This window comes from Silene latifolia, chromosome 11 (genome assembly GCF_048544455.1).
Source record: "Silene latifolia isolate original U9 population chromosome 11, ASM4854445v1, whole genome shotgun sequence".
NCBI lineage: Eukaryota > Viridiplantae > Streptophyta > Magnoliopsida > Caryophyllales > Caryophyllaceae > Silene > Silene latifolia.
In genome coordinates, this window is record NC_133536.1 from 181,560,551 (window position 1) to 181,573,378 (window position 12,828).

The 12,828-nt window shown below is 38.1% G+C and overlaps 1 protein-coding gene and 1 long non-coding RNA gene across 2 annotated transcripts; both read right to left on the reverse strand.

Moving 5' to 3' along the window:
* Positions 1 to 383: 383 nt before the first annotated feature.
* LOC141615219 (uncharacterized) lies at positions 384 to 1,739 on the reverse strand. Its single transcript, XR_012529723.1, has 2 exons — positions 1,467 to 1,739; positions 384 to 790 (listed from the first exon to the last, which is right to left on the reverse strand). It is a non-coding gene; the product is annotated as an uncharacterized LOC141615219 (long non-coding RNA).
* Positions 1,740 to 4,417: 2,678 nt separating this feature from the next.
* LOC141612131 (uncharacterized) lies at positions 4,418 to 7,646 on the reverse strand. The gene is made up of 4 exons (XM_074430847.1): positions 7,401 to 7,646; positions 6,974 to 7,081; positions 5,253 to 5,462; positions 4,418 to 4,814 (listed from the first exon to the last, which is right to left on the reverse strand). The coding sequence occupies exons 1-4, from the start codon at positions 7,500 to 7,502 to the stop codon at positions 4,653 to 4,655; spliced, it is 582 nt and encodes a 193-aa protein (XP_074286948.1). The 5' UTR covers positions 7,503 to 7,646; the 3' UTR covers positions 4,418 to 4,652.
* Between the last annotated feature and the right edge of the window lie 5,182 nt (positions 7,647 to 12,828).

The following is a 12,828-nucleotide window of genomic DNA, read 5'->3' on the forward strand; positions in this document are numbered from 1 at the left end:
TAATGTCACCCTGTTAACTTGCATAATTAATTCCTGTGAACTTGCGCAATTAATTCAAAAGTCACATACTTTTGGGACCATAATGAATAAATATATAAACAATTGAAAGATTATGTAAATACACTTGTACATCTCAACAATGTCTTTACTTTTTGTTCTAATGTGACCCTTTCAACTAGTGTAGGTACAATCAATCTAAAGCCACATGTTGTATATCTAATGAATGTTTATATTTTCTGTACTAATGTCACATTGTCAACTTGTGACAGATTATTCGAAGTAACTACTTATTTACGAGATGTACTTATGGCGCTATGAAATTCAAACGTTGCCATATTAAAAATTATGTTACCATATACAAGTTGGTAACATAATTGTTAAAATTATAAACAATTGTGTTCATATTCTTATATATCAATATGTAAAGAATTAACATGCATGCTTAATATGTTTTGAATATGTACACAAATACGTGCCATTATTGAAAAATATATTACCGTACACAAAATGATAACATAATTGTTAAATTTATGAACACTAGTGTTTTAATATGTAATCATTCTAACATTTCTCAATAACCCAGATATATTGCCAATTAGTTATATTGTTGATGAAAATGTAACCATTCAATAGCTGGTTACATGTTGACAAATTGTGGGAACGATTGTGAAAAAGTTTATGCCCAAAAAGTGACCCTTTCACGGACTACCCACTCTTGTAGCCACCACTTTTTTCTTTCCTTGAGGCTTTGACTGCTCAATCGGCTCAGTTGTCACCAATTCGCCTGCATCTAACAACGATATATAAAAAGAACAAATCACTTTGCATGTGTCATAAACAAAATCAAAATCAAACAAAAATTAAAAAATAAATAAATAAACAAATAAACTGAAAAAAATTAGCATGTATCGATTATTAAACCACCGAAAAATAACGAAAAAAAGAATTAAGTTTAAAATGGTCACAAATAACATACACCCAAATACATAACAAGTACATCTTTTAAACAATAATGTCACCTACCTACATTTTAAAGCAAATTGATAACATGTTAAGGTAAAAAAACATATATCCAATTCAAGTCAAATTACGACCATATATAAACAACATTTAATCCTAAACTGGGAACAAATACCAATTTTGCCTAATACACAAGTTGTACCTATTTTAACAAACTTTGTGACCATCTCAATTGTTAAACCAAGAATCGGAAAAATAAACAATAAAATCCAAAAATCCAAAGCATAAACAATAAAATCAAAACCATAAACCATAAACAATAAAATCCAAAACATAAACAATGAAATCCAAAATATAAACAAACTCTGTCGAAAAATCCAAGCAATCAAATATTAAAAATATGCAATTATTGAACGAAAAATCGAAAACACAAACAATAAAATCGAAAAAACCATCATTATTATCATTTGCATGTACAAGAGACATTATATGTTGACATAGATTACCTCTTCCATTTCCGACATCATCTACTGCTTTAGTTGCTCTCATATTCTTCTTAACTGGTTTCCGTTTTGCTGGCATTTTTATGAAAATATTGACAGATTATTTGGATGATTTTTAGGAAGATCTTCAATTTTGAGAGAATGAGAGGTTGAGAGAGAAGGAAAAATTTCTAGAGAGATTTAGAGAGAATATTGGACGATTGAATAAACTAGGTTAAATGAAATGGATTCAATTTTTGTGGTTTCAAGGATGCATGGGGAATGACACAAAATTAAATTGATTTTTTAATAAAAAATCTCTCAAATGTCACTATTTAATGTCACACGCACAGTGCCTTTCACATCCCTACACGCACAGTGCGCATATGTTGGTTGTCTACCCATTTAGCAGTTACGACGGGTATCTCCGTCGCAAGCTTGCGACGGGTATCTCCGTCACAAGCAAGACGGATTGTTTTTTGTTTTTTCAAAAGTATTTTCTATTTTGTAAAAGTCTAGATGATCAAGAGAGCTTCCAAAATGCTTCGCTAGATTGCAGAACAAAAAAATATAAAAGAAAAGAGTCTTGTTATACTAACACTAACACTTTACATTTCACAGAATTGAATTTTAAGATGGGTTATTTCACAACAATAATCTAACCTATGCCCTCTCTTCTCACATTAATCTATCCTACGTTTTAACTGAGAATAATCTCGTCTTTGACCTCATTTAACTTGTATTAGACCAACCCCAAATTTGACCTGTTAGTACCGGTATCTAAACAGGTCACCTGATTTAAGCCTTATTTCATCTTTATATCTTGGGTTTTTTGTCAAACACAACCTTTAAAAAACTTTTTTTTTCCAAACACCACCTTTAAAAAAAAAGTTTGTGAAACACAACCTTTAATATTTTTTTTTTTGTTAAACACGACATTTTGGCTAGAGGTTGAACACTTGCAATGGGGTGACTTTCAGTCGATGTTTGAGATAGCAAACAAGGTCGGTTTGAGGTGTTCTTAGACTCTTTGAAAAGGTGGGAGTACAAGCTTTCCGGGGTTAACCAATACGGTGGTGATAGGTGGCCTTATGTGCGGTATATTGGTGTGTAAAGTAAGGTTAGTCAAGGAGTGATTTGGAGGTAAAAACAAATTAGAAAAATACCAATTCACTCCTTGATCAACCTTACTTTACACACCAATAGACCCCATATAAGGCCACCAATCACCGCCATATTGATAACGTCTAGAAAGCTTGTACTCCCACCTTTCCAACGAGTCTAAAAACACCTCAAACCGACCTCGTTTGCTATCTCAAATATCGACTGAAAGTCACCCCATTGCAAGTGTTCAAACTCTAGCCAAAATGTCGTGTTTAACAAAAAAAAAAATATTAAAGGTTGTGTTTCACAAACTTTTTTTTTAAAGGTGGTGTTTGGAAAAAAAAGTTTTTTAAAGGTTGTGTTTGACAAAAAACCCTTATATCTTACATTATAAGATCTTCTTTTTCTATCATTTTCTTTCTTCTTCTTCTTCATTTCTTTCTTAAATTCTTCAGTTTACTCTTTCTCTCTCATTTCCTTACAAATCTAAATATCTCGCATTCTCTAAAAATTTATATCTTAATCATTAGAAATCTCTAAAAATGGCATCCTTATCTTATGAGATTGATTAAGATACCCAAAAATTGAATTAGATAATTTTTGTGTGTGTGTGAATTCGACAAATTAATGGAAGTTCTGAAATGGGTTTGATTTGTTACTGAAGATAATTGATTGTACGAAGGAATTGAAGAGGAAGAAGATAAGATTCTAAGAAGAGAGAAATTAATGATGAATGTAATGGAGAACGATCATATTTGTAGATGTTGAGGAATGTGACAGGTTTTTAGACTTGTTGTGATTCATTATCTTCATCTCACTCTAAAAACTTCATCTTCATCCCTATAACAAACATTCATTATCAAATCAGTATAAACAATCTGCATCTCCCTCTAGTACATTGAACACCCATCTCCAAATCTCTGTCCATCTAGTGATTAAGACAACAATCTTATGTAATTAAATTGCCCAGCTGCTAAAGGATAAAGATTGTTTAGAAATTAAGAAATGACTCAGATCGATGCACGTATATAATGAAGCCGTCTTGTTGATCAATTCGCACCACAAAGGAAAAGGGGAAATCAGATTCCGTTGCTTCAATCTAGGGTTTGCATTGATTAAGATATTGGAAAATTTGGGGGAAATGAAATTAAGGTTATGAGGATAAGAAAGGAATAAGAAGGGAGTTAAAGGGTTAACAGGTTTATTAACACAAGGGATACCGGTTCCTTAGGTATCCCTTCCACTGGTCTAATACAAGTTAAATGAGGTCAAAAACGAGATTATTCTCAGTTAAAACGTAGGATAGATTAATGTGAGAAGAGAGGGCATAGGTTGGATTATTGTTGTGAAATAACCCTTTTAAGATTATGTAAAGACATTTACCATAATCACTCTAATTCCCAACATCACACAGAATCTCCCATATTCATCCAGCCAAAGAAGAAAGAATAGGAGTGAAATCGTAAAAGATTAAAAAGACGAACACACAATAAAAAGGAGTATAACATATACTCCCTATTGACTTAAGCGCATGTCCTATATTCCTCCTATTCAACAAGGGAGTTCATATTATAGTACTCCTTAACTCCTAAGAGCATCATATAATTACTGCAGGTATTAAAGCTGTTCACAATAAACAGCAACAAAGAGATAGGGGGAGGTACAAGGGGAAGATCATTCCCATTTGGCATGTGTGTATGTTATAACCCAACCCCCTCCACTAATATGCTCACCACCTTAAGGTCTACCCAGAATTGCAAGGCAAGAGCGAGGAGTCGTGACTCTTGGCTGGGAATGGGATCTACTCTAAAGTCTCTAATGTTCTAACTACACAGCAAATCCTGAAGCATAAAACATTCAAAACAATCGAGTAACCAGCAAAAGAGTCTTAAACCACCACATTCATAGCTGATAAAAGTCTACAGCAAATAACACAGGTATTCATTCATTCTCACAGGACACCATTGTTATTGTTAAAACAAACACATTAGACTTGCACCAAGTGTTGTTTAAGCTTCCTGACACTTCTAGTGGGACGATGTTACTTCTGCTCATTTCCTCTACTGCCTGCTTCACTTCACTTGAGATTACTAGTGTTGTTGTGGATCACTTCCAGTAGCGTGTTCTGTACCACGGCCACGGCCATCCCTTCACCACCTGCGGCCCCCATCTAAAGTTTGTAATTGCCACTGGCGCATTCATCTTCTCATCCCACTCAGCCCAGTCTCCTCCTGACAAGTCAACATTCTTATACACCATCCCAGATTTCTGCACAGTTATAAATCAACACCCATGATAATAAGATTTCTGTAATCCAAACAATTCTGTAGGATTTCTATTGATTTTCTAACACTTCAATCATACTCAAATGATAGTGGTTTTGTGGGTTATACTCGACCTTTAAAGTCGTACAACAATGGAAGTCATTCATTTCAGTTTAGCATGGACAAAAGTATGTACAAGATCAAAGGGTGCAAAATATTGTCAGCAATACATGTAACCTTGTATAAATGGAATTTAAACGAGAAGATACGATGATTGAAGTGTTAGAAAAAGATATTTTCCAACACGAAGGTGAAGTTAAAAGGTGTTTGATTTAGCAACGATTGAAGAAAAACAAAGTCGGACTGCATATTATACTTATTGCCTACAGGATCAAAGCATCAAACTTCAATAAGGACACAAAAAGAGTAAACAGATACTTACTGATTCGACTCTCCAATGAGGTCCGTCCTTAAGAACGAAATCAATTGGCTCCAGGCCTTCACATTCAAACTTCATCAAGGGAACAGGCCACCCTCTTCGGTAGTGAGCTTCAGTATAAGGACTTGCTTCATCCCAGCGTCGCCACTCAGGATCTTTCTGTAGTGGTATTGGTACCATTTTGATTATACCCTCTCGCTCACAGCCCCTGCACTGAAACCCAAAACAAGAGAAAAATGAAGGCCTATTTAGAAACTTGTGTACCAACAATCATAACCCCAATAATATGTTACTAGAGTTTTACATTGAAAAGCATATCGCCGATAGCATCATTACTTAAAATGAAGCTGCCACTGATGTGAGGATTGAAAAATTTGCCATCAGATGATTATCTTTACAATCAAACAAGACAGATGTTCGTTAAATGAACGAAGATTATCAGCCACTTAACATAGAAGGGTGGTTTGGGGGTATCCAATATATTATACTCCGATTCAAAGAAAATAGATTGCGTGATGGAATGAGTGAGATAAATTATGTACTCATCTCATGAATCTAAGACACGACACAAATTATATTAACTATGATGCCTCTTACAAAAACTGTGAATGTTGAAACATATAGTAATATTCTAACAATGAAAGGTTAAAAGTTGTACAAAATCCAAAGTAAAGAGTTAAATAAACACTATTAGTTCATCTAATCTTGTGCTAGATTTCATAACTTAAAAATAACTTTAAGCCTAAAAGCATAGATTGAAGGACCTTTTCAACCAGTTTTATAACCTTTTAGTAGCAGAACATAACCAGAGCATGTTCCTATATCGCTATATGATGCGACATTGGCAAATAAAACGCAGCTCAATTACAGCAACTAGGAGATTCAGAGATTAACAGAACTACAATAAACTCCCCACAACTCACAAGGATTACAGTGGACAAAGGAAACACAGTAATATTTTGTACCATCCAATCAGGTTTACACAAAATTTTCAGTCATAAACATCAGCACAGAGAATAAACTGCATTCACAATATCAGGGTATTTTTTTTTACTGGAGTAAAATAGAAAGACCGTTGGTTCGCCACAACTCAGCAAACAACAATCATATACAGAGTAATACTCTGCACAATGACATGAAAACCAGATCTAACATTAACCACTGACGACTAAACACAAACGCTAGAGCATAAATTTCATCTGAAACAATAACCACAATAAACTCAAAAACCGACTAATTACAAATGCTGTTCACAAGTAAACATTTGAAACATAAATATTACGGAGTATATTATAGCACCACATAAGTTTTAACATTTCAAAAGACGAGAACTTAATTTCTGGTACAAGTAAACATTATAAATTACGAGCGACTGCAACAAAACATCGCAAAAATCACCTAAACTCCACATCTACCACACAAAAACAACATGACTGCATGGTAGATCAACATTGAACACAATAAGCGCTGAGCTTCTGCAGAGTATAAATATTCGCAATGATTTTAAGCATAAACCTGAATAACAGAATAGTAACAACCAACACAGAGGCAAACAATTTGAAAACCCTAAGAAAACGATATAATTAACACAAAGCATAGATCTATGAACTGCTTGACAAATATACATAACCTACTGATTATTTACGAGTAATAATTTAATAACTCGCGATAAATACGGAATTTAGCGAGAAGAAGAAGACGACAATTTATAGAGAGAAATAAACCTTCTGATGAAGATGGACATAGCGGTTGATTTTAGGAACGAGAACTTGCTTGTTCAAGCACACCCAGCTTTCCTTGTCCGTCACTAATCCGCAGCTCTCACATTCAAGCTGCACACAAACACACATAAAATCACTATTTATGACTCAGAAACAACAACGACGACGACAACAACACAAGTCTCACAATTTCCGCCAAGATTTCATCGACGAAACACACGAATGTACGATGATGAGGAGAATTTCGGAAAAAAAGTAGCGGAAGATACATCGACGAAGAACAAACGAAACAAAAGAATGTACGATAATGAAGAGAATTCCGAAACAAAAGTAGCGGAAATATTCATCGTCGGATAACAAACGTAACAAAAAAAATCACAGAGAATTCCGAAAACAAGAAAAGAAAGTAAGGATGTAGGAAGAAAGAGACCTTGAAGAAGTAGCGGAAGTTAGGATCCTGAAGGCCGCCCATAAGTTGAAGAGTTGAGACGTTTTCCAAATCAGCAGCGATCACGAGTTCGTACCTCACCATTGTTGTACTTTCTGGAAGCTTTCTCTCTCAACAAATAAATGCAAGCTGTCTTTTTCTTGGATTTTCTCTCTCTTTTCTGTTTCTGGTTTAGCCTTGCCCTCCAAGGCATGCAGTGAAGCTTGGTTTAATACTGAAAATGTCGACATTTCGGGAGGAATCTTTTTAGTTGGGCTTTGTATTTAGATTTGGGCTGCGGTTTTGAGACTTACTTGCAACGCTCTTAGGAGGCGGGTTTCGTTAAAGGTCGTCGATAAATTACTTGTAACATCGATATTTTTTAAACATTTTAAACTTCGTTTTCTTTCATTTTACACCTTTAACAAAAAAAAAAAGAAAATATCAAATTAAATAACAAATTTATTCACCAAATTATAAAATCTATGCATAATTCACCAAATTGCAGAGTAAGTCTATTTGTAATTTGGGTCATCTATATTTCCTATGATTTCTTTCACCAATCTATATTCTACCCAGTAAAAACACCACCATCAACTTTAAGCAATGTGTGATGTCTCGGCCATATTAGAGGAAATGTATTTCTTCATTTTTCTTTTTTGATAATAACTATGGGTGATGTTTCGGCCATATTAGAAGAAACACCATGGTCACAATTTGGGGGTGCATTAGATAGTAGCTATGGGTCTCATGATGATGGTTATAAGGAGCATTTGCCTGCTAGATGGTTAAACTTTGATATTGTTGATAGTAAGCCTATTATGAATCAAATTCATGATTATGAAAGTTTGATTTCTGTAATTCTTGCTGAAGGAATGGTGTTGTGTGAGTATATGCAAACTAATTTTTTGATTCAGAAACCGCCTTTTCTTGGTTGGGATGAATATAAGAGACATTTGAGGCATAAGAAGGACATGAAATTGCATGAGCTAATTGATCATATCAAGATTGAAGATGCCAACATAAATCCGGATCGTGTTAAAACTAATGTTACTAACTTTGTTAAAGCTAATGTTGTTGAGAATAAGCTCCAACTCATATGAGTCGTTCCACATGAAAGGATTATGCATTGGAGAATTAGACATTCCACTATACTTCATATAAGGCAAGAAGTTACTCCCTCTATTGCCAAATGATTTTAGAGTGGAATCCTCTTGAACTTGTATTGTAGACTATTTAGGAATCTCGGCGTAGGACAAGGATTCATCAAGCTCGATGTTCTCCATCTCAAGGATATGCGATGGATCACTCACATACTTCCGAAGCTGAGAAACATGGAAAACATTGTGGACTCTATCCAAAGCTGGTGGCAAAGCTAATCTGTAGGCTACCTCGCCTATACGGTCCAAAATCTCATAAGGACCTATAAACTTTTGGCTTAGCTTACCCCTCTTCCCAAATCTCGTCACACCTCGCATAGGTGACACCTTCAAAAGGACCTTGTCACCTACTGCGAACTCAATGTTCCTGCGGTGTAAATCGGCATAGCTCTTCTGACGATCTTGAGCTGCTCTCATCTTTTGCCGAATTAACTGGACTTGCTCGACCATATCTTGTACCACCGTGGGCCCTAAAACCACTTGTCTCGAACTATCATCCCAACAGATGGACTTCGCACTTCGGCCATACAAAGCCTCAAAAGGTGCCATCCCGATACTCGTATGATAACTGTTATTGTATGAAAACTCGATCAGATCAAGCCTGTCTTCCCAGCTGCCCCCAAACTCCATGACACATGACCTCAACATGTCCTCTAAGGTCTTGATGGTTCGTTCTGTCTGACCATCAGTTGACGGATGAAAGGCTGTACTCATCTTCAAGGTTGTACCCATCAACTCCTGCAGTTCTTGCCAAAACTTGGATATGAACCGCGCATCCCGATCAGAAACGATATCCTTGGGTATACCATGTAACCGCACCACATACCTCCTGTACCCTATTGCCAGCTGCATCTTAGACCAAGTATCTTTCATAGGAACAAAGTGAGCTGACTTGGTTAACCGATCAACAATCACCCAGATCATGTTATTACCTTGTTGTGACCTAGGCAATCCCACAATGAAGTCCATAGAGATTGACTCCCACTTCCACTCAGGTACTTCCAAAGACTGTATCTTACCTTGTGGTCTCCTTTGTTCACCCTTGACCCTCTGTCAGGTCAAACATCTAGCCACAAACTCAGCTACATCTTTCTTCATGTTTGGCCACCAGAAAGTCTTCTTAAGATCTTTGTAAAGCTTGTCACCACCCGGGTGAACTGAATAAGAAGTACAATGAGCCTCCGTCAAGATCACTCTCCTCAACTCTGCATCCTCAAGAACACACCATCTCCCATCAAAACGGACACTCCCATCTGTATGGATAGAAAACCTGGAAACCGTCCCACTCTCTACTCTTGACTTCCACTCCTGAATCTTTGGATCAAGCTCCTGTTTATCTTGATGTTCTCATAAAACTCTGGCTCGATCGTCAAATCCCCGATGGTATCTCCCTTCCTTAACTTAAAGATTCCTATCCTAGACACCTCATCCCTCAGCTTCAGCAAGGACATGGCTGTACATAGCGAATGAACGCTCTTCCTACTCAGAGCATCTGCAACAACATTAGCCTTACCCTCGTGATAGATGATCTCCATATCATAATCTCTGATAAGCTCCATCCACCGTCTCTGTTGCATGTTAAGCTCCTTCTGAGTGTAGATATATTTTAAGCTCTTATGATCAGAAAACACCTTAAAGGTCGCTCCATAAAGGTAGTGCCTCCAAATCTTAAGAGCGAAAACAACTGCACTCAGCTCCAGATCATGAGTAGGGTAGTTCTCCTCATATGGCTTCAGCTGCCTCGAAGCATAAGTTATGACTTTCCCTGCCTGTATCAAAACACAACCAAGACCATTATTTGAAGCATCGGTATATACCTCAAAGTTCTCACATCCCTCTGACAAAGCTAGGATAGGAGCTGTGGTCAAGCGTTCCATTAAGGTCTGAAACGCCGTCTCACAACTCTCATCCCAAACAAATCTGGTCTCTTTCCTCATCAAAGATGTCATAGGCCGTGCTATTGTAGAGAAATCTTTCACAAATCTCCTGTAGTAGCCAGCAAGGCCTAAGAAACTCCGAATCTCAGCAAAATTCTTCGGTGATTCCGACTTGGTTACGGCCTCAATCTTACTAGGATCCACAGATACCCCCTTCTTAGATATCACATGACCCAGAAAAGCCACCTCCTCCAACCAGAACTCGCACTTAGATAGCTTGGCATAAAGTTGATTCTCTCTCAGAGTCTGCAAGACTATCCTCAAGTGCTCCTCATGTTCTTCCTTAGTCTTAGAATAGACTAAGATATCATCGATGAAAACAACCACAAACCTATCCAAGAACGGTGTAAAGATCCTGTTCATCAAATCCATGAAAGCTGCTGGTGCATTGGTCAACCCAAAAGGCATCACCACGTACTCATAATGACCATATCGAGATCGGAACGCTGTCTTAGGAATATCCTCATCTGCTATCCTCAGTTGGTGATAGCCCGACCTCAGATCAATCTTGGAAAACACACCTGCTCCACTTAGCTGATCAAACAAGTCATCAATCCTAGGCAAAGGATACTTGTTCTTCACTGTGACACGATTGAGCTCTCTGTAATCAATGCACAGTCTCATACTCCCATCTTTCTTCTTTACAAAAAGAACTGGGGCTCCCCACGGTGACACACTAGGCCTGATATAACCCTTGATTAGCAACTCATGTATCTGCTTTTTCAACTCTGCTAACTCTTTAGGTGCCATACGGTAAGGTGCTTTGGATATCAGACCTGTTTTCGGTTTAAGCTCCACGCTGAAATCAACATCCCTCTTGGGAGGCAGACTCGGTATCTCCTCAGTAAAGACATCTTCAAACTCTCCCACCACAGGTATCTCAGTAGCTGTCTGCGGCTCTACTCGGTGATCTCTCACATGACAGAGAATCAAGGGGCACTTCTTCCTCAAACATGACTTTAAAGTCATCACAGCTATGAACCTACACTTAGGTTTTACCACAAACCCTCTATAAGATACCCTAACACCCTTAGGACCCTTTAAGGACACTCTCTTTTGCCGACAATCTATCTTGGCATCATACTTACCCAGCCAATCCATCCCAACAATCACCTCAAACCCATCCATAGGAAACTCTAACAGGTCTACCGGTAAATCCACCCCTCCAACCACCATAGACACTCTCTTATACAATTTGAGACACGACACAGACTCCCCTGAAGGTATGAACACATCATCTTTTACAACCTCGAACTCCCCCAAACCCATAGACAAGGCATGACTCTTAGACACAAAAGAGTGTGTAGCCCCCGAATCAAACAAAACAAAGGATGGTACATTATGAACAAGAAAGGTACCGGTAACTACATGAGCATTATCCTGTGCTTCCTGTTTGCCCATCATAAAAAGCTTCCCACTGTTTTTCTGTCCTCCACCTTGAACTGAAGCATTGGAGGTACTTGGCTTGGCTGCTGAATCTTGGGTGGTGCTGTTGTTCTGGCACTGATATGATCCACCACCACTGCAGTTGTAACTACCCTGGTTGCCCTGTCTACCTCTGTTGCCCCATGAACCTCCCGGTCGGTTACTAGCAAAACTCTGAGTTGGCCCCTGAGAGAAATTCCCTTGCCGAGCTCTTAAACCAGTGTCGGGCCTGTAACTCGTGCATTTCCGTCTCCTGTGGCCTACTCCACCACAGTTGAAGCATGTAAGGTTAGAGTTGCCATTCACACTCCGACCTCTATTCTTTCCCCAGCCACGTGATCCCCCCGAGAAACCAGCTCCACCAGAAAAAGCCTTTGCATGGTTGAAGTTCCATTTCTTGTTGGCCGACTGACTGTTGCTTCCACTGCCAGCCTTCCTCTTTTCAGCAGCAGTCCTCTCATCGATCTTTCTTGAGAGATCTACCATTCTCTCAGCTTGGCCTGCTCGTAGGTACACTTCCTTAAGGTCAGTAGCAACCCCAGCTGGCATACGACTCACGATCTTGGCAGATAAACCTCTCTCAAAACGGAGAGCCAAACCCCTCTGTCCTAGCTGCATGTCCTCAACATAACGAGATAGCTCTAGGAACCGATGATAGTAGTCAGTGACTGTCATCTCCTCAGTCATGGTGAAGGAATCAAACTCGGATCTCATCTTGTGTCGGATATGCTCCGGCACAAACTGCTCTCTCATAGCGCTCTTCAACCCGGACCAAGGAATAGCTCCCAGACCCTCAGCCTGGTAATAAGCTCTAGCATCTTCCTTGACATTTTGCCACCAAACTGCAGCCTCACCTCTCAGGTAGTATACTACCTGCTCAACGATCATGTCTTCGGGGCACTTAACCAT